At 43.4% G+C, this 19,137-nt stretch overlaps 1 protein-coding gene across 3 annotated transcripts in view; it reads left to right on the top strand.

Annotated features, from left to right (window-relative positions):
* The first annotated feature begins 251 nt into the window (after positions 1-251).
* Positions 252-19,137, top strand: part of SEPHS1 (selenophosphate synthetase 1) — a 30,370-nt gene continuing 11,484 nt past the window's right edge. Inside the window, exons 1-7 of one of the 3 annotated variants that reach the window (XM_080659909.1) lie at positions 252-561; positions 3,601-3,870; positions 10,944-11,047; positions 12,611-12,718; positions 13,672-13,826; positions 16,314-16,404; positions 18,646-18,745. In XM_080659909.1, the coding sequence (XP_080516035.1) occupies positions 3,678-3,870; positions 10,944-11,047; positions 12,611-12,718; positions 13,672-13,826; positions 16,314-16,404; positions 18,646-18,745 (751 nt within the window). In that variant the 5' untranslated portion in view covers positions 252-561; positions 3,601-3,677. Of the gene's footprint in view, positions 562-828; positions 1,364-3,600; positions 3,871-10,943; positions 11,048-12,610; positions 12,719-13,671; positions 13,827-16,313; positions 16,405-18,645; positions 18,746-19,137 lie in introns of those variants that run through there. The other 2 variants (XM_080659911.1, XM_080659910.1) reach the window with 2 other exon arrangements.

Below are 19,137 nucleotides of genomic sequence, written 5' to 3' on the forward strand. Positions count from 1 at the left end.
GACCCAGCGTCCCACACCGCGCAGCGCGGCGGAGCCCCGCCAGGTTTTGGAAAACATTCTGAGCCCTTTCCGCGGGTCGAAGAAAAGTAGGTGGCCTGGGCGCCAAAGGCTGCTGCCAATGCAAGTCGCAACTTTTGAAATCAATCCTCTTTGCATCATGCAACGGATGCCACCGCTCCTCGCCTTTGCAACCCCCCACCCCTCCCCCGAGACCAATCATTGCCGCGCTCCGGCCTGCACGGCGCCCCCGCCCCCTTCCCGGGCCGCACGCAGCCACGGAGCCGCTCCGGCCGCGGCCCGCCGCCTCTTAAAGGGAGGTAGACTGCCCTTAAAGGCCCCTTGGGGCGGCGCACGGTGGAGCGCGGCGGCCCCGTTCCCCGCAGGGGCCCGCCGAGCCGGGCCGAGCCTTCGCGGCGCCCAGCGCGGCCCGGACTCTCCCGCCCTCCGCCGGGAGCGGCATTTTTATTCAGGCGACGCTTAAGGGAGCTCGGCGCGCCCGGTGCATTGTGGGAGCGGCGGCGGCCCGTTTTCGGGAGGAGGCGGAGGGCGCAAAGCGAACCGGTAAGCGCCCGGCTCGGGGAGGGGGGGCGCGACACCAGGCTTAAAGGGGAATATTGGTCCGCAGGCCCCGGGCGGCCGTGCGGATCCCCCTCCGGGCCGCCCGGGCTGTCGGGAGCCGTGCACGGCGGCGCGCGCGAGCGCTGCCTGCAGAGGGGCCGAGCCAGGGCTTGGTGGGGCCGCTTTAAAAAAGAAGCACCGCCCGCGCCGCCGCCGCAGCCGCCGCGCGGGGCCGGGGAAGGAGGGAGGGAAAGAGGGCGGGGGAGGAGTGGAGGGGGAGGGCGGCGGCGGCGACGCAGGGGTTAATTTTTTCGCCCGCCGACATTTTTGTGCGGCGGCGGCCCGCGCGCGCGGCGGGAGAACCTAGGCCGGTCCCCTGGCGCGGCGCCTCCCCGCCCCCCCCGCGTGCGCCCTCCGGCCTGCGGCCGCCGACTTAACCTAGGCGCCTCGGCCGGGCGCGGGCCGGCCAGCTGGCCGGGGTCCCGCTGCGCTCGCTCCGCCGTGGCCAGTGGGCCGCGCGTGGTTCCCGCCGTCGCCGTGGTTGGGAGGACGGGCGTGCGGGCATGGCCCAGCCAGCGATACCGCGCTGCCTCCCCCGGCCGCGGCCAGCCCGCCGCGCCGCACAAAGAGCCCAGGCCCGGTCGGCCTTTAAAAGCAACAGCCTGAGATTCAAGGTGTCCCGGAGTTCCGTGCCCCGTGCTCCGGCGGCTTCGATGTGTGTTTCATGGCGAGCGCCTGGTCGGTGCGCCCACGTCGCCGTGTCCCCTCCATTGTTGGTGTCCTGGGCTTAGGGGCTTGGAGGTAGGTAGGTATCGGGCAGGGGCCGCACCCTCTCTCCCGCACTTACTGTGGTCCTTCAGCCGTGCTGCCCGCCTCGCCGTCTAGTTCAAAGAAATTTAAACGTGGCCCGGGAAGGAAAGAGTTAACCGTTACTTTAAATATTCATGTTATTGTTTTAAAGGTGTAAACAGGCGTCTTTGGGGTTGGAGTTGACTGTTATTTTGCACATATGCACATTCCCTCTCCCCCTAGCCTCCATTAATTGCTTATTTTCCCAAGCAGCCCGCCTTCCTCATGCCCTCCCCAAAATATAAGAATGTGTCTCTTTAAGGTTCTGATGTGCGTGGGATTGGTGTCCCTAGTGCCATTTGAAACTTTAAAACTCCTGAGTGCCTCACGGACTTCTGGTGTTTTAGATTTTTTTCACTTTAAAAATCTTGCAAGGTATAAATTATGTTTTAAAGGAACTTTAGTCCCCCAAATTCCAATTCCTCTCCCCGCCTGTTTTTCTTTGAATAGGGATTAGAGTAGGAAAATAACTGGATGCCTCGTGAGTTGGTTTTTTTGTTGTTCTTGGTAGGCGTGTGGCTGTGTTAAATGCGAGGCATTTTGAGAGGAAAGGACTTGTTTTTGTTCCAGACTCTTCCAAGTCAACGTGCTGTTGGACTTTCCTAACTCAAATGGTTCCAAAATTCCATCTCGGTCACTTGTTTTTTGCTCTCCTGCCGTCCTCCTTTTGGACAGGTTGTGTTCTTGGAAAGTTGCACAGTTTGTAGCTTTCAAACCACACTTCTTGCTCACCCAAATATGTTTTTGTAAAGACGGTTTGGATTACTGCCCAAACTCGGGCTTTGTGAGATTTATTTAAATGTGATGTCCTTCCCAGGGGGTCGAAAACTCTATAAATGGGAATTATGTTCTTGATCATACATTTTATAAGGGAAACTGACCCTATAACTTTGGGTGTCTGTAATTCTATGCCCAATAAAATATCAGTCAGGAGGTTTAAGAACACATGTGAGCTTTTGGTTTAGCCCCAAAGGTTTTAAACTCGGAAGTGCTTGTTCCAGAAACTTTCAATGGTACCAAGTACTAGTGATTTAGTACAGCATAAGTTATCATTTTAGTTCTGCAGGGAAATATGCAGTAGCATATTTTGTCAATGATGTGTGTGTACAAGTTTGTTGGGCAGATGTTTGCTTTCTAGGAACTAGCACTGCATTAAAGCTTTCCGCCACTCTTCAACCTTGTTGTGTTAAACAGCCATTCCAGTTTTCAAGTTGTGTTCTTTAGTGAGATTACCTATTAGTTTTGTATACTTCTGGCTCAATTTTCTAAAATTGAATTTAGCATCATGAAGAATTTCATCAAATGCCTTTTCATCAGTGTCCTTTTCCTGCAAAGTATTTAGTAGGTGCTTTATTTTTCTATGTGATATAGCAAAGATATCAGAAAAGTTTTCCAGAAAAGTCACGTTAGCAGAACATCTGATTTCTAAATCACAGTGCTTCTGGGTTGACAGATGAAGTGACTAGATGTTTTCTCATAATGCTTCCCACTAGAAGCATTTGTGACTTTTCAAGATGGCACTGTGTCATGTTAACCAGCTGGCCCATAGTTCCGTCTTCAGAGAGGGTCTTGCTGCCCCTCAGAGCCACAAACATCAGATCTTATGTAGAAGACTAGAGGCCCAGTGCATGAAAAATGTGCACGGGTAGGGTCCCTAGCAGCTGCGGGCCAGGGCCTCCCTTCATTCCATGCCACCCCCTGGTGGTCAGCGCATGTCATAGCAAGCGATTGAAATCCTGGTCAGTCAAACTCCCGAGGGGACACTTTGCATATTGGGCTTTTACGTATATAGAAGCTTGTGATGGTATAGTCCATCCGTGGGCAAACTACGGCCTGCGGAGCCGAAAGAGCGGACAGTTCTCTTGCTCTCCCCTCCGCTCCTTTACTTTGAATTTATATTAGTTCACACAAACACTCCATCCATGCTTTTGTTCCGGCCCTCCGGTCCAGTTTAAGAACCCATTGTGGCCCTCGAGTCAAAAAGTTTGCCCACCCCCGATACAGTCACTTTAAAAAATTGGATTATGCCTCACTGTGACTGAACTGTTATAGCCTCAGATCATCATTTCCCAGTGGTCTTATTGATTTCAGTCCTTTTCACATTTACTTTTCACTTTCATGTATTCACTTGATTCTTGGCAGATACTAGTGAGAAACATTTTAATAGTGTCTTGGTGTTTTGGTGACACTCAGGTCTATCTGTGAAGAAACCAGTGGACTAAGAGAGGGAGGAGAGGAGCCCAGCTGTGAGGTGTGTACGCCCAAGAACCATGTCTACACGGGAGTCTTTTAACCCGGAAAGTTATGAATTGGATAAGAGCTTCCGATTAACAAGATTTACTGAACTGAAGGGCACTGGCTGCAAAGTGCCCCAAGATGTCCTGCAGAAATTGCTGGAATCCTTACAAGAGAACCACTTCCAAGAAGATGAGCAGTTTCTGGGAGCAGTTATGCCAAGGCTTGGTATGTGAACCATTGTTTCTCTATTTCTCTGAGTAAAGCATCTTGGCTGCAGGATAGTCAAAGTAAAAAATCAGACGTCTCTCCTTCCATGTTGCCTTTAAAAAAAATTCTGAGAAAGTTTCAGAGGCCCTAGCTGGTTTGGCTCAGTGGATAGAGCATCAGTCTGCAGACTGAAGGGTCCCGGGTTTGACTCCAGACATGGGCACATGCCCAGGTTGTGTGCTTGATCCCTAGTAGGACATGCAGGAGGCAGCCAATCAATGATTCTCTTATTGATGTTTCTCTCTCTCTCTTCCTCCCTGAAATCAATAAAAATAAATTAAAAAAAGAAAAGAAAAGTAAGATTCAAAGGATGAAGCAATGGTAACTTACATTATTATAATTTTTGGAGGAGGAAGTACTTGAAAATCATCAAGAAATGTGCCTTAGCCATTTATAAACTATTAAGTACATGATTGAGACATACTACAGTAAAAGCATTTTTTATTAAATTGATTTTTCTGGTTAGCTGAGGATTAAGCAGAAACTCCTTGATGCCTTTATCCTAAACTTCCCCTTAAAATGCTTGCATTCTCTTCATTGCCTTAGGAAAGGAGGTGCTTAAGTATCATTGTAAATTGAGAGTTTTGACTGGGTTGAGGGGGGCGGGGATTGGGTATTTCTCCTCAATATGCATTGCTTGAAAAGTTCCTGCAGGCAGGAGGGAGAAGAAAGCTGTCCCAGACACAGAAGGGAAGAAGACAGGCCTGAACCTTTACTTGACCCCAGACGTCATCTGGAATTGAGAGCCATGTTGTTTTCTTCACTGCATTCCCAGTGTCATCAGTGGTTTGCCTTTTCCCAAACATAGGTCTCAGAAAGAAATTCTGAGTTATTGGGATATTGTTTGTTAGCTTTTGTTGTGTGGTTTGTCAGTACATGATGCAAGACTGATCACTTTGCCATTTGAATGTTGGGCGTGTATTCTAGGAATCTGGATGTTTTGTAGTTTGAGTGTGTGACTTGATCAGCTTTCTTATTTTCTTATCATCTTTATTTATTTATTTTATTTTTTTGTTAATCCTCACCTGAGGATATTTTTTCCATTGGATTTTCAGAGAGTAAAAGAGAGGGAGAGAGAAACATTGATGTGAGAAAGAGGCATATCGATTGGTTGCCTCCGGCACTTGCCCTGGGGACAGGGTACAAACCACAATTCAGGTACTTGCGCTTGACTGGAATCAAACCTGAGACCCTTCGGGCCACAGTCTGCTGCTCTAACCACTGACAAACACCAGCTAGGGCTTGGTCAGCTTTCTTTTTTATTTTATTTTTTTAAAGCTGCTGAGAGGCCAAGTAAAATGAAGTCTTGAGGAGAGATATTTGCACAGTGTTCTAACTGCATTTTACATATTTTTATTGATTTTGAGAGAGGGAGGGAGGAGGAGAGAGAGAAATATTGATGCAAGAGCAACACATCAACCAGCTGCCTCTTGCACGCCCCCTACTGAGGATCAAGCATGCAACCTGGGCAGGTGCCCTTACCGGAAATCAAACTGGCCATCCAACCAACTGAGCCACAACAGCCAGGGCTGATCAGCTTTCTTACATAAGGTCGTGTGTGTGTTTGTGTGTGTGTGTTTTAGATATATTTTTATTGATTTCAGAGAGGAAGGGAGACGAAGAGAGATAGAAATATCAATGACGAGAAAACCATCATTCAGCTGCCCTGTACACGCCTCCCCACTGGGATTCGAGCCCATAACTGGAGCATGCATCCTTGACTGAAATCACCCCCAGAACCCTCCAGTCCACAGGCCAACACTATCCACTGAGCAACCCAGCCAGGGCCTTACATAAGGTTTTTTTTTCACTTATTTTTACCCATTATCATATTGTGAGTACAACATTGGTTTCAACCAAGGGTACTCCTTTCTTCCCTAATATACAAAGTAGATAAAAGCAGAGTGACTTTGATTTGGAGAGAGGAAAGCTCATAGGCCAAACTCTAGGGGCCTCGGGACTCCCAGGAGCTCAATTTGAAACATCCTCATCTAGCTGATGTCTGAGTGTGTAGAAATACCACATAAATGAATTGGATTGGATAATAGCTTACTTGACAAGAAGTAAGAATACAAATAGTTCCTGATTTATGATGGTTCATTTCATGACTTTTTTACTTTATGATGGTACAAAAGCAGTACACATTCAAGTAGAAACTGTACTTGAGCCAAAACCGGTTTGGCTCAGTGGATAGAGCGTCAGCCTGTGGACTGAAAGGTCCCAGGTTCGATTCCGGTCAAGGGCATGTAACTTGGTTGCGGGCACATCCCCAGTGGGAGGTGTGCAGGAGGCAGCTGGTCGATGTTTCTCTCTCATCGATGTTTCTGACTATCTATCACTCTTCCTTCCTCTCTGTAAAGGATCAATAAAATATATTTAAAAAAAAAAAAAAAGAAACTGTACTTGGAATTTTTAATTCCAATCTTTTCAAAACCAGGCTAGCGTTACATTGTATGATGCTCTCTCATGATGCTAAGCAGTGAGCCACAGTCACGGTCAGCCAGGATATCACATCAGGGACACAACTGATACTCTACATTGTATTCATTGTGTATGTTCTAAGCATGTTTAAGGTAGGCTAGGCTAAGCTATGATGTTTGGCATTTTTGACAGGATATTTTCAAGTTACAATGGGTTTATTGGGATGTAGCACCATCATAAGTTGAGAAGCATCTGTATACTGAAAAAACTCTTAAATAACTTCGTCAAGAAAAATAAGTTGCCGAATGGGGCAAAAACAATGCAATTAAAACCTTGTGGATAAAGTAATAATTTCTTTTTATAACTTCCCTCTGTTGACCTTATTGAGCAGTTGGGTGTGCCATGCACCGTTAAGTGCTTTGATAATGGGTAGGGGTAGGATCATTTGCTCCTTTCAGCAGCCTCATGATGGTTGGCCAGGGTCCAGATCTGGAATCCACATCTTCCCATTCCTCTGCCCTCTGTCATCTGGTTTCTAAGTCCAAACGTGTTCAAAGTGGGCAGAGGAGCTGCACCATCTATAATCCTTAGTAGCGGCAAAAGGGACAGATGTCACCAGCAAGGGAAGAGGCAGGGAAAAGAATACAAAGGCAATGGGCTTTGTTCACATAGGAATTTTGAGAAGTAAATGAAAGCTGTCCCTTTCCCAGAAAAATGCACATCCACAAAATTTGCCTTTATGGCATTTGGTAGGTGTAGCTGTGGACCCCAGGTTACAAGCAAATAGATGCTAAAGGAAGCATCCTATCTAATAAAAGAGTAATATGCAAATTGACCATCACTCCAACACTCAAGATGGCTGCCCTCATGTGGACACAAAATGGCCAGCAGGGGAGGGCAGTTGGGAGGGAACAGGCCTGCAAGGGAGGGCAGTTGTGGGCGATCAGGCCAGCAGGGGAGGGCAGTTAGGGGTGACCAGGCTGGCAGGGGAGCAGTTAGGCATCAATCAGGCTGGCAGGGGAGTGGTTAGGGGGTGATCAGGCTGGCAGGTAGAAGCAGTTAGGGGCAATCAGGAAGGAAGGCAGGCGAGCAGTTGAGAGCCAGCAGTCCCGGATTGTGAGAGGGATGTCTGACTGCCCGTTTAGGCCCGATCCTACTGGGATCGGGCCTAAACGGGCAGTCAGACACCTTGAAGGGTCCCAGATTGGAGAGGGTGCAGGCTGGGCTGAGGGACACCCCCCCCTCCCCCGTGCACGAATTTCGTGCACCGGGCCCCTAGTAGTATTAAAATTGAGTACAGAGTGGTATGTCCTGATGGCATAACTTTCCTTTGGAATCATATCTAGATTTATATCCTGACACAGTCACTTACTAGTCAGTAATGTTACTCTGCATGTCTTTAATCCTCCTGATGCCTCAGTTTCCTGATCTATACAATGGGATAATAAATTACTGTACCAGAACTTGTTTGTACATGCACTATGTATTATATATATATATATATATATGTACGTATGTATGTTTGTTTATAAATTCATGTATGTATGAATGTTTGTCTATAAATTAATCCACACAAATGTGCTTATTTGTTTTTTAATTTTTTCCTAAAAGTGGTCATATTTCCTGTATTCTAAGATGCTATTAATTGAAGGACAAACCATACATTGTTGTTAAATGTATGCATATTAGATGTATTCTAACTAAAGAAATGTTAAAATAAGTGTATCTGAGAACCTGGTACATCTATTGTCCGGTACTTAAGAGCTGTCAAGTATTCATTCCTGGTGATGGTATGATGATTTGGGTTTTCTTGATGGATGTTTTCAGTCTTCCTAAAAAACTAGAATTCCCCATTCCCCACTGATAATTGAACATACACTGCTCAGATTGGTACTTGAGAAGCTTCCTCCAGTCCTGGCATTTCCCTTTGTTCCCACTTGCCCTCATACTGAATTGTCCCTCTCTCTTGATATTCTGTCTAGTTCTTTCAGGCCCATGGCCCATCTCAGACTCACGCTTTCTTCCTTCCTTGAATTTGATAGGTGATTTGTAAACCAATTACTATGGGCCAGTACTGTCCGAAAAAAACATGTAAACTATATGTGTAATTTTAAATTTTCTAGTAGTCACATTTTTAAAAAAAACAGAATTAGGTGAAATTCATTTTGATATATTTCATTTAATCATATAAAATATTATTTCAACAATTAATATAAAACATGAGATTTGGGGTTTTTGGTACTAAGTGTGTAAAATCCGATAAGTATTTTACACTTACTATGCATCTCTATTTGGAATAAACACATTTCACATGCACCGTGACCACATGTAGTTAGCAGCTTATGAAAGAAGAAATGGGGATAATGTGAACTTCTATTCAGCCCTCGGAAAATCCTCATGAGTCATCAGTTAAAATGCTCTGATGCTAGTTATAAATAGAAATTTAAAACTTTACAAATCAAATATATGTAATTCAAATTTAAGATTACTGAAATTAGAAACATTTAAAGCTAACATTCAGCAACTTTTTTAAAAATAATGTAAATTCTGTAATGCTTTGAATAGATTATATCTTTATTTTCTGTGGGGGTTTTTTGTTTGTTTTTTAATATATTTTTATTGAGATCAGAGAGGAAGGGAGAGGGAAAAAGAGATTGAAACATCAATGATGAGAGAGAATCATTGATCAGCTGCCTCCTGCACATCCCCTACTGGGGATTGAGCCCCCAACCTGAGCACATGCCCTTGAGCGGAATCAAACCTGGGATCCTTTAGTCCACAGGCCGACACTCTATCCACTGAGCCAAACAGGCTAGGGCTCAGTGACTGTTTTTAGTGTCTCTTTCTGTAGTCCTATAGTTTATGTGAAAAATTAAAAAAACTATACTAATTTCTAAAATAAATAGTCATACACTCGGAATAACCAGTTAGAATGATCAGTTTAGGGATAATCAATATGTTAAATGTGATTCTTGCTCTATTTCCACTTAAATGCTAAAGAACAGTAGTTAAATGAAATTTCTGAGAGTCTATACATATACATGGTTTAAATGAGTCATGTGACTGGCACCATATAGAATTTCTTTAAAGATGAGAATAGCATAAATGGAGCTTGGGTTATTTTATCTATAGTTGATTTTAGTTTATCTTTAGGCATTATTGTTTTCCCAACAGAAAATCTGTAAAATATATTACACACATAAAATGGTAATATTACTTCCCCATTTTGCACACATTCTTGTCTAATACACATGAAAACCAATCACTGGTAAAGTGGGTTCCATTGTCACATATTTGTGAGACTTGCCATTCTAAAAATAAGCTCTCTATTTCTTAACAATCTCCCACCAAGAGTTTGCTTTCTGGTGCAGTGGGGTGGGGGGGAATCAGTCTGTCTTCACAGTGTTTGTGACTTTTTAATAAACTTGATTTTATTTTTGTATTGGTAGTGATGGACCAAGACCTGGGGAAACAAGGTGCCCCTCTATCCTGGGCTCTGTTAGGTATATTGCTGTGGTGGTGCTGAAATAGTTGTGCTTCAGCATTTTACTAATGCAAAATATGAATGGTACATAAGTCCTGGTTTCATTTGGTTCAATGTGATTTATTCTTGTTTCCTTTGGAATTCTGAGTTGAGATGGTGGCATCCCCTTGCTTCCTTTTGTACTTCATTCTGCCTTTTTCTCTGCCGTTGGTTGATGGACTGCACAAGTGAAGTCAGCAGGCGGTATCCTTTTGAGAGAGGTGTAGGAAAGTACTCTATTCAGCCTACTTGGTGGGAAGGCCAAATTAAATTTGTAAAATGCCTGCATTACAGATGATTTTTAAAGAAATATAACTTACAGGAGCTGGTCTTGATGGTTTCTAAACTAATTTCAGGAAAAGAGAATTATATCTTAGCCTATCAATTATCTATATTTTATTCTAAATGTTTAGCAACAATTTTAATATATTGAAATACTTCCAACAGGCTTTTTAGCACATTTCCCCCCCTTCATATTATAAATTAGTAGAAGTGACATATGTAAGGTTTCCTCTTTAAAAATGCTTTTAGGTGCTACAGTGTTTACGTACTTGCTTGGTTGGAAATGATGGATTCCTATTCTGGCTTTGTCTTCTTTTTTTCTAATTGTTTACATGTTTGACTAAAATGGGGAAGTAATATTACCATTTTATGTGTGTAATATATTTTACAGATTTTCTGTTGGGAAAACAATAATGCCTAAAGATAAACTAAAATCAACTATAGATAAAACAACCCAAGCTCCATTTATGCTATTCTCATCTTTAAAGAAATTCTATATGGTGCCAGTCACATGATATAGTAATACAAAGGAAAGAGTCTGTTCAAGGCACCATTAAGGGCTAAAATTATAGCATATTGAACGTGAGTCTTCAAGTCTAACAAATTTTACTCTTCTATCTTTAGCTAGTTATTTTTCACATTTGTTTCAGTTATCCTTCTTGATAGGAAACACATTGCTGTATTGGCAGCATGCAGTATTCTGTAAGTATCTCATACAAAACTCTACTATTCGGAACACTGATGGCATAAGATGAAATGGCGTTTCCTATTGACTTGTGGATTATGATGACTTCCATCTTTGCAGGCATTGGGATGGATACTTGTGTCATTCCTTTGAGGCATGGTGGTCTTTCCTTGGTGCAAACCACAGATTACATTTATCCTATCGTCGATGACCCTTACATGATGGTAAGTTTGACCTAATATGTTTTTACATCTCGAACTACTGTTCAATTGGTTTTGGGTTGTGGCTGAGGTTTTTTTTTTTTGTGTGTGTGTGTGTGTGTTTCTTATTTTTGTTACATTCAAATTGTTCTCATCCCACCACTGATCTGACTCCTGCAATTGCAACCATTTGATCTATTTCCTGCTCACCCTTTGTACTGCACATGAGCAATTAGACAGAAATCCTTCTGCTGCTTTTGTGCAAGAACACCTGCTGTCTACTAACAGTGTCTGTTGACTGGCATGTTTGTAATTTTTTTCTTTCTTTGATATTTGTAAACCCCTCATTCCTGTGTTTCAGGCCAGAGATGTTGCCATACCCTGGATAGGTCTAATCCTAGATGTTTCCATCCAGAATAGAGCTCATCACAATTTAACTTCTTGACCATTTATTCTGATTCTGGGCATTCTCCTCACCCCCAATTGTGTTTTATACTCACTGTGTAGAAGATGTGTCTGAACTGCTGGATCCAAGTTCCTGTGTGCCAAGGGCACTGGGATCAAGCTGCACACATAGAGACTTGGGCCATGAGGCAGCTAAATGGGGGTGGGGGTGGGGTGCCAGTGACAGGCACACAGGTTAATAGAAACCTGTTTTCCCTCCACACATCCATCTGTTCTCTCCTCTAAAGCAGTGTTCCTGAGAGACTGAGGTATGCCACACCCCAGGTGTCCCATACCTGACCAGGTGGCAAAAGTAGCTAGAACCAGAATTCATCCCATTTCCAGCATCTACTAAAAGCATCTGAGAGAACCCAGAACAGAAGGGGCAGTAAATCACTGTAGCCCTAACCAGCACTTGGCACCCAAGTTGTAAACCACTTGTTGCCTCAGTTAAAAGAAGGTACAAAAATTTCTCCATCCAAGTATATAGAAATTACCTTCTTTTTTTTTTTTTTAGAATATGTTTAGGATAAGTGGCTGTTTCCAAGTTTTCTTTCAGACACTTGTTTTCACTCCACAGCTCTTCCAAACTATCCCTCCAACCTTGCTCCCCCTGACATCTTCCCACTCCCCGTTTTCCATCTAAATAAACTGTAGGCTTCTCCCAGTATTTAGAATGGGAATTGTCTGAGAAAGAAAGGTGGGAATGGGAATAACTTGGAAAAAAATGAATGGCTTAGTGCAGTGGTCGGCAAACTCGTTAGTCAGCAGAGCCACATATCAACAGTACAACGATTGAAATTTCTTTTGAGAGCCGAAAACCGACTTCTGCGCATGGGCCACGAAGTTTCAATCGTACTTGTGCGCCCGCACGTGGTATTTTGTGGAAGAGCCACATTCAAGGGGCCAAAGAGCCGCATGTGGCTCGCGAGCCGCAGTTTGCCGACCACTGGCTTAGTGGTTCTGTGATTGAGGATAGTAACCAGACTGCAAATCACAGAAACAGGACCCCATACCAGTAGCTGCTATTCCTGGAAAGTACCTGGGTTCTCTTGGGAGGTATTCCGTAGGCTCCCTTTCTTTCAACACATGGAAAGTCCTCGTCCTCCTCTTGCCCTTTTTCATTTTTCTGCTTTCTTCCAGGGCAGGATAGCATGTGCCAATGTACTCAGTGACCTCTATGCAATGGGGGTCACAGAATGTGACAATATGCTGATGCTCCTTGGAATCAGTAATAAAATGACCGATAGGGTAAGTAGGAGATGGGCCAGCTGCTTACTCTCTGTTGTCTTGGTCACTTCACTTGGCTGGTCAGCCCTTCTTTTCCCATCTGTAAAGTGAGGAGCCTGGGCTGCATGGCTTCCATATTTCATCCTGTGTTCCACTTTTGGCAGTTATTAGTGAATTAAAGTAGTCTGGCCTATTCATATTTTCATTTCCACCACCTGCTTCCCTTTCTTCTGGGTAGACTAAAGCCAAGACATTTAGGTTTGTTTTAAAATCTAGGCCACAGTAATAACACCTTCATGCCAGGCCTGCGGACTGGACCAGCTTTTTACAGACCCAGGGCATGCGGCCCCCCAGGGGCCAGGCCCTTTGGTTGCTGGTTGGGCACTGATGTAAGACAGTGATGGGGCTGGGGAGTCACGTGTGTTCCCGTGCTTACCTGGCAGTATCTATAGCCTTGCTACCTGTACCTGTTCTCTGACCCAGAGAAATGAATTCTCTCAGATTATTTTTGAAAGGTACTTGTTTTTGTCCCCCACAAGAAGTTTGTCCTGCCTCTTAGAAATGAGAGTTTTCAGTAGGCCCTTTTCTGCCAGCACAAATGTGCATTTGAGCCATTGTTTGCACACAGCCCTCTGGGGGAGGGTGTTGGGTGCGTATTAAATGAGTCTTAGAGTTCTTAAGGACCATTTAAAGAGTTGGCTTAGCTCTCGGGTAGCCCTGTGCACCCAGTCACATTCCAGTTTTTATTTCTCTGTTGTCCGGGCTTCATTCACATTGTAACCTAGAATATCTTCCAGCTCTTGATAAAATGGCTAGTGTAAACTATTCCATCTCCCTTATTCCCTGTATAGTCTATGAACTTTAAGAACATCCATTAGGGTTTTATGATCCTCTTTATAACTACAAGTGTAGACTCTTTTCTTGGTTTTGAACTGAATTATGTGACTTTTACTTTGTGTCCTTTTAAACCCTAGGAAAGGGATAAAGTGATGCCCCTAATTATACAGGGTTTTAAAGATGCAGCAGAGGAGGCAGGAACATCTGTAACGGGCGGACAAACAGTGTTAAACCCCTGGATCGTTTTGGGAGGAGTGGCTACAACTGTCTGCCAGCCCAATGAATTCATCATGTAAGTTGGTTTTGTTCCATGTCACCTGGCCTGGTTCTCTTTCTTTTCTTAAGATAGATTCATTGAGATATAATTTGCATACTATAAAATTCACCCATTTAAAGTATATAGTTCAATGGTCTTTGGTAATAGTCACAGTTTTCCAACCAACACCAGAGTCAATTTTAGAACATTTTCATCACCCCAACAAGAAACCCCATTCCCCTTAGCTGTCCTGGCTTTTTTTACTTTACATAATATTAGCATAATATTTTTAAGGTTCATCCATTTTGTAGCATGTATCAGTACTTTGTTTCTGTTTTTGAAAGTTATTAATATTTTTAATTGAAATATACATATAGCGAAATTTTATATAATATAAAACCCAGTGTTTTAAAGTATAGAATTCATTGTTTTTTTTGTGTGTGTGTTCATAAGATTGTGCAACCATTATCACTATCCAATTCCAGAATATACCAATCAATTCTTCCCCCAACCCCCCAAAGAAGTCCTATATCCAAAAGCAGTCACTCCCAATTCCCTCCTTCCTCCATTCTCTGGAAACCACTAATCTACTTCCTGTCTCTGGATTTGCCTATTCTAGGCATTTCATATAGATGGAATCATATAATATGTAGTGTTTTGTGTCTGGCTTCTTTAGGCATAATGCTTTCAAGTTTCATCAATGTTATAGTATGTATCAGTACTTCATGCATTTTTATGGCTGAACTAGAGGCCCAGTGCACAAAATTCGTGCACAGGGGGTGGTGTTCCTCAGCCCAGCCTGCATTCTCTCCAATCTGGGACCCCTCGGGGATGTCCCTGTGGGATTAGGCCTAAATCGGCACTCTGACATCCCTCTCACAATCCGGGACTGCTGGCTCCTAACCACTCGCCTGCCTGCCTGCCTGATCGCCCTTAACGGCCTCTGCCGGCATGATCGCCACCTAACTGCTCCCCTGCCGGCCTGATGGCCCCCAACTGCCCTCCCCTGCCAGCCTGATCACCCCCAACTGCCCTGCTAACCTGATTTCCCCAACTGCCCTGCCCTGCCCACCTGATACCCCCAACTGCCCTCCCCTGCGAACCTCATGTTCCCCAACTGCCCTCCCCTGCTGGCCTCATGGCCCCCAACTGCCCTCCCCTGCTGACCTGATGGCCCCCAACTGCCCTGCCCTGCCCACCTGATAACCCCAACTGCCCTCCCCTGCCAACCTCATGTTCCCCAACTGCCCTCCCCTGCTGGCCTCATGGCCCCCAACTGCCCTCCCCTGCCGGCCCGATCACCCCTAACCGCCTCTGCCTCAGCAGTTAGGACATCTAGAAGATGGCCACATCTGGTCACCCGGTCTAATTAGCATATTGCCCTTTTATTAGTAAAGATAATGTTCCATTGTATGGACATACCACAGTTTATTCATAGGTGATAGATCTTTGGGTTATTTCTATTTATGAATGATGCTGCTATGAACATATGTTTTGTTTCTCTTCGGTATATACCTAAGAATTACTGGGTCATGTGGCAACTGTTTTAACTTGAGCAATCGTCAAACTAGTTCCCAGCAGCAATGTAGGAGGATTCTAATGTCTCTACGTTCTCTCTCCAGTATTTGTTACTGTTTTTATTTTATTTTATTTTATTATAATAGTTATCCTAGTGGGTTGGGGTGATACTCACGGTGGTTTGATTTGCATCTCCCAGGTGGTTAATGATATTGAGCACCTTTTAATGTGTTTTTTAGCCATATCTAGATCTTTGGAGAAGTTTCTCTCTTAACACCAGTTATCACTTCCCATATTTCATGTCTTATTAAGAAAAGCCACCCTGTTCTATTTTCTCAAGGAAGTACAAACTCCATTTGTTTCTCTGATTTTGTGAATAGGTACTGATAAGCACTGTGTTCACATGGCTCAGAATTCAAAAGGTATAAAAGGCTTTACATGTAGTCCCTCACTCATCTGGCATCACCAGTTTCCCTTCCTGGAGACAACCATTTGTACCAGTCTTCAGTAATCTGAGTGCCAAGTAAGAAATACTACTGGTCAGTCTGAGTTTGAAACTTTGATGCTGAAATCACCAAAACATTAGACCCACAATTTGAGCCAAATCCCACAGCCTGAGAAACAATCTGTTTCTGAAGTCTTATTGCCTCAGAAGCATGGTGGGTCTGTATTGAAAATTACACAGCAGCATGGCTGAATCAGGGCCTGATCAGGCCTTTTGCCTTTGAAGGCTAAATGATTTGCTTCTTTATACATTTTATTGGAGGGCTGGATCTAATAGATAATTGGCAGACTCTTCCATTCTCTTTCAATGTTCTTGTTCCTGTAGTAGTAGTAGCTTCAGTAGCAAGTTGCAAGGCTGCAATACTTGGTTGTGGTGGCTTAAATGTAAGTGCTTGCAAATGCACTGTTTTTTTACCAGCCTTTTCTTTCTCCTATTTAACTGATGATGAGTTTACCTCCTTGGTTAATTTGGCCAGACCATGCCCTTGTTCTTTTTTTCAGGCCAGATAACGCAGTGCCTGGGGACGTGCTGGTTCTGACCAAACCCCTGGGGACACAAGTGGCCGTGGCTGTGCACCAGTGGTTGGATATTGTAAGTAGCCATGCCTGCAGGGGGTGAGGGGAGCTGAATAGAAGTTTTCGGGATTGTGGTAGTTTTCCTTGTGGGATTTGGAGAAAAGGGCTTTCATTTGCATTCAGATCAGGTGTCTCTTTAAGATGTATCTGCTCCTGGAGTAAGTGCCACTTCTTATCCATACAGGAAGCCCTTGGACATGTTTAACATGTTTCAGGTCTAGCGCTTCTAAATGTCACCAGCTTGTCTTCTAAAAAGGAACTCCTTTAGAGTCACTACCAGGGAGTTTGGTATCAGTCACACCCTTATGGAAATACTAGGAATTGTCCATAGTTTTGTTTTTTATTAAATCGGAGTATCATGTACTGAATACTTAAAGGAGGTAAGCCCCAGCTTGGGGCTTTAACGAAGCTTCATAAAAAGAATTTGTGAGGCAGAGAGTTTAGTTTATTTGGTGCTGAAATAATAACTCAGAACATTAATAAATAATTATCTTGTAGAGAAAACATCTAGAATACACAGATATTTATCTTGAGTCACTTTTCCACTGAGCTAGAATCATAATTCATTTAATATTTGCCCATTGTCATTACAACTCAAAAATTAATATGATTTGTGGTATATCTCACATACCTTGGTGCTTTTAATTTCTACAACTATCATCTGAAACTACCAGTCCTGATGAACAGTTAAAAAAGAAAAACAATTTTATGTTATTCATAACCAAGTATATGTTGGGTTGATATGAAAAGTAGAGAAAATCTCTAAGGCTGCCACAGTCTAGTCATTTTTCCCTTCTCATCCAGTGATGATGGGGAGATTTCCCATCAAGTATGATCATCTGTAAATCTAATTGGAAGGCCATTACAGGGCAGTGATCCACAGAGTTGCTTTGCAATTCAACCAACTCAGATCTGAGTAATTCAGCAAAGCAATCAGAAACAGGTGTGGCAGAGGGGCATAAAAAATGAGGGGTTTGGGACCTCACCCCCAACCTGACACCTCCTTTGCTTTTATACCTTGTTTTTTTCAATTTTGAGCATTAAAAAAAAGAAGTTCCAAAGACTATGTAACAGCACAATACCCTTTTCATAAAAGTCAGAAGCAACCAAAGAGCATATTGTAGGCTTCTATATGTATGAGAATACTATTTTTTGAAAGAAAGGGGAATGACGAGTATAAAATTTAGAGTAGTTGTTACCTCCGAGGAAGAGTTGGGGAGCAGTGGGATTAGGGGGGAACACATAAATAGACTTGTTATTTCATTTAGTGGTAGATTGTTGGGTATCATTAAAAAATAAATGAATGCATGCATGAATCATGGCCATTAATATACCATGATGACAATCTATCAAGAACACGTAATCATGCCCTGGCCGATTTGGGTCAGTGGTTGGAGTATCGGCCCACAGGCCGAAGGATCGAGGATTCAATTCCTGGTCAAGGGCACGTACCTTGGTTGCAGGTTCTCCAGCCCTGGTAGGGACGTGTGCGGGAGGCAACCAGTCGATGTGTCTCTTTTATGTTGATGTTTCTCTCTCTCCCTCTCTCCCCCTCACTACCTTTCTCTCTCTCAAAAATCAATGGGAAAAAATATCCTCTAGTGAGGATTAAAAAAAAAAAAAGAACCCATAATCATGATGCTGACTTCTTTGAAAATCAATTTCGGAAAAAAGGAACAACTTTTTCTCCTTCCTTTTATGATATATCCTTTATGGTCACGACGACTGTCCTCAGTGCTAATGCAATCGAAGTTGCTTTCCCCATTCATTTGTCTATAAGATGCCTTGATCCAGAATTAGGTAAAGTCAACAACAGTATAATTATATGAAAAATAAAGTCATCAGATTTATAGGAGAGTGGAGAGGCAAACCAAAGGACATTCAAAGCTTATTCATGTGAGATCTACACCCTACCACAGAGAAGCTGCCCATGCAATACCTTTTATTGCATGCGCACTGCAGCCATATGTCCTGCTGCTTTTACTAGCTAATAAATTGCAGTATAGTATTTGACTACAGAAATGTGGGTCAAGAACACAAAAGATACCTCAATGACACCTAAAATGGCTAATGGACACCTAAAATAATAGTTATGGGGGGGGGTAGAAAATTTAATTTTGCGTACAAAATTAGAAAAATAAGATTCCCTACAGGTTGACTAGAGAAAAATGGGCTTTTTCTTTCAGTCCTTAGAAGTAAAGGTTAATCACATTCTTCCCCCCCCCTCTTTTCTCCCTCACCTATGTTCCTATATTAGCCTGAAAAGTGGAATAAAATTAAACTAGTGGTCACTCAAGAAGATGTGGAGTTGGCATACCAGGAGGCGATGATGAATATGGCAAGGCTCAACAGAACAGGTATTGGGACGGAAGGTTGTCTGTTGCAGGGGTTGGCAAGTTTTCAGAACAGAGTCAAGATGGGAAATATTTAGGCTTTACAGGCCACATACAGTCTCAGAAGACCATTCTTAGCTGGAGGAACAGATCATGGTCCAGATTGGGCCAGTGACTGCAAATCCTCCTGTATTGGTCCCTGGTTTTTGACACATTTGGGTTTGAGAGCAGGATATGCATGTGTTTCCTTTCAGCCAAAGGGGCAAGACAGGATCTTATTCAGAGGATTATTAAAAAGAAAAAAATGTCAATGAAGTACCAAAAAGAGTGACTAGCATGTGGTGTACAAAGTTCACTCAATTTCTATTTCATGAGCACCTATAGTGTGTCCTTCCCTCTTCCAAGTGCTAGGGAGA

The sequence above is a fragment of the Plecotus auritus genome, assembly GCF_963455305.1.
Source record: "Plecotus auritus genome assembly, chromosome: 1".
In the NCBI taxonomy this organism is placed as follows: domain Eukaryota; kingdom Metazoa; phylum Chordata; class Mammalia; order Chiroptera; family Vespertilionidae; genus Plecotus; species Plecotus auritus.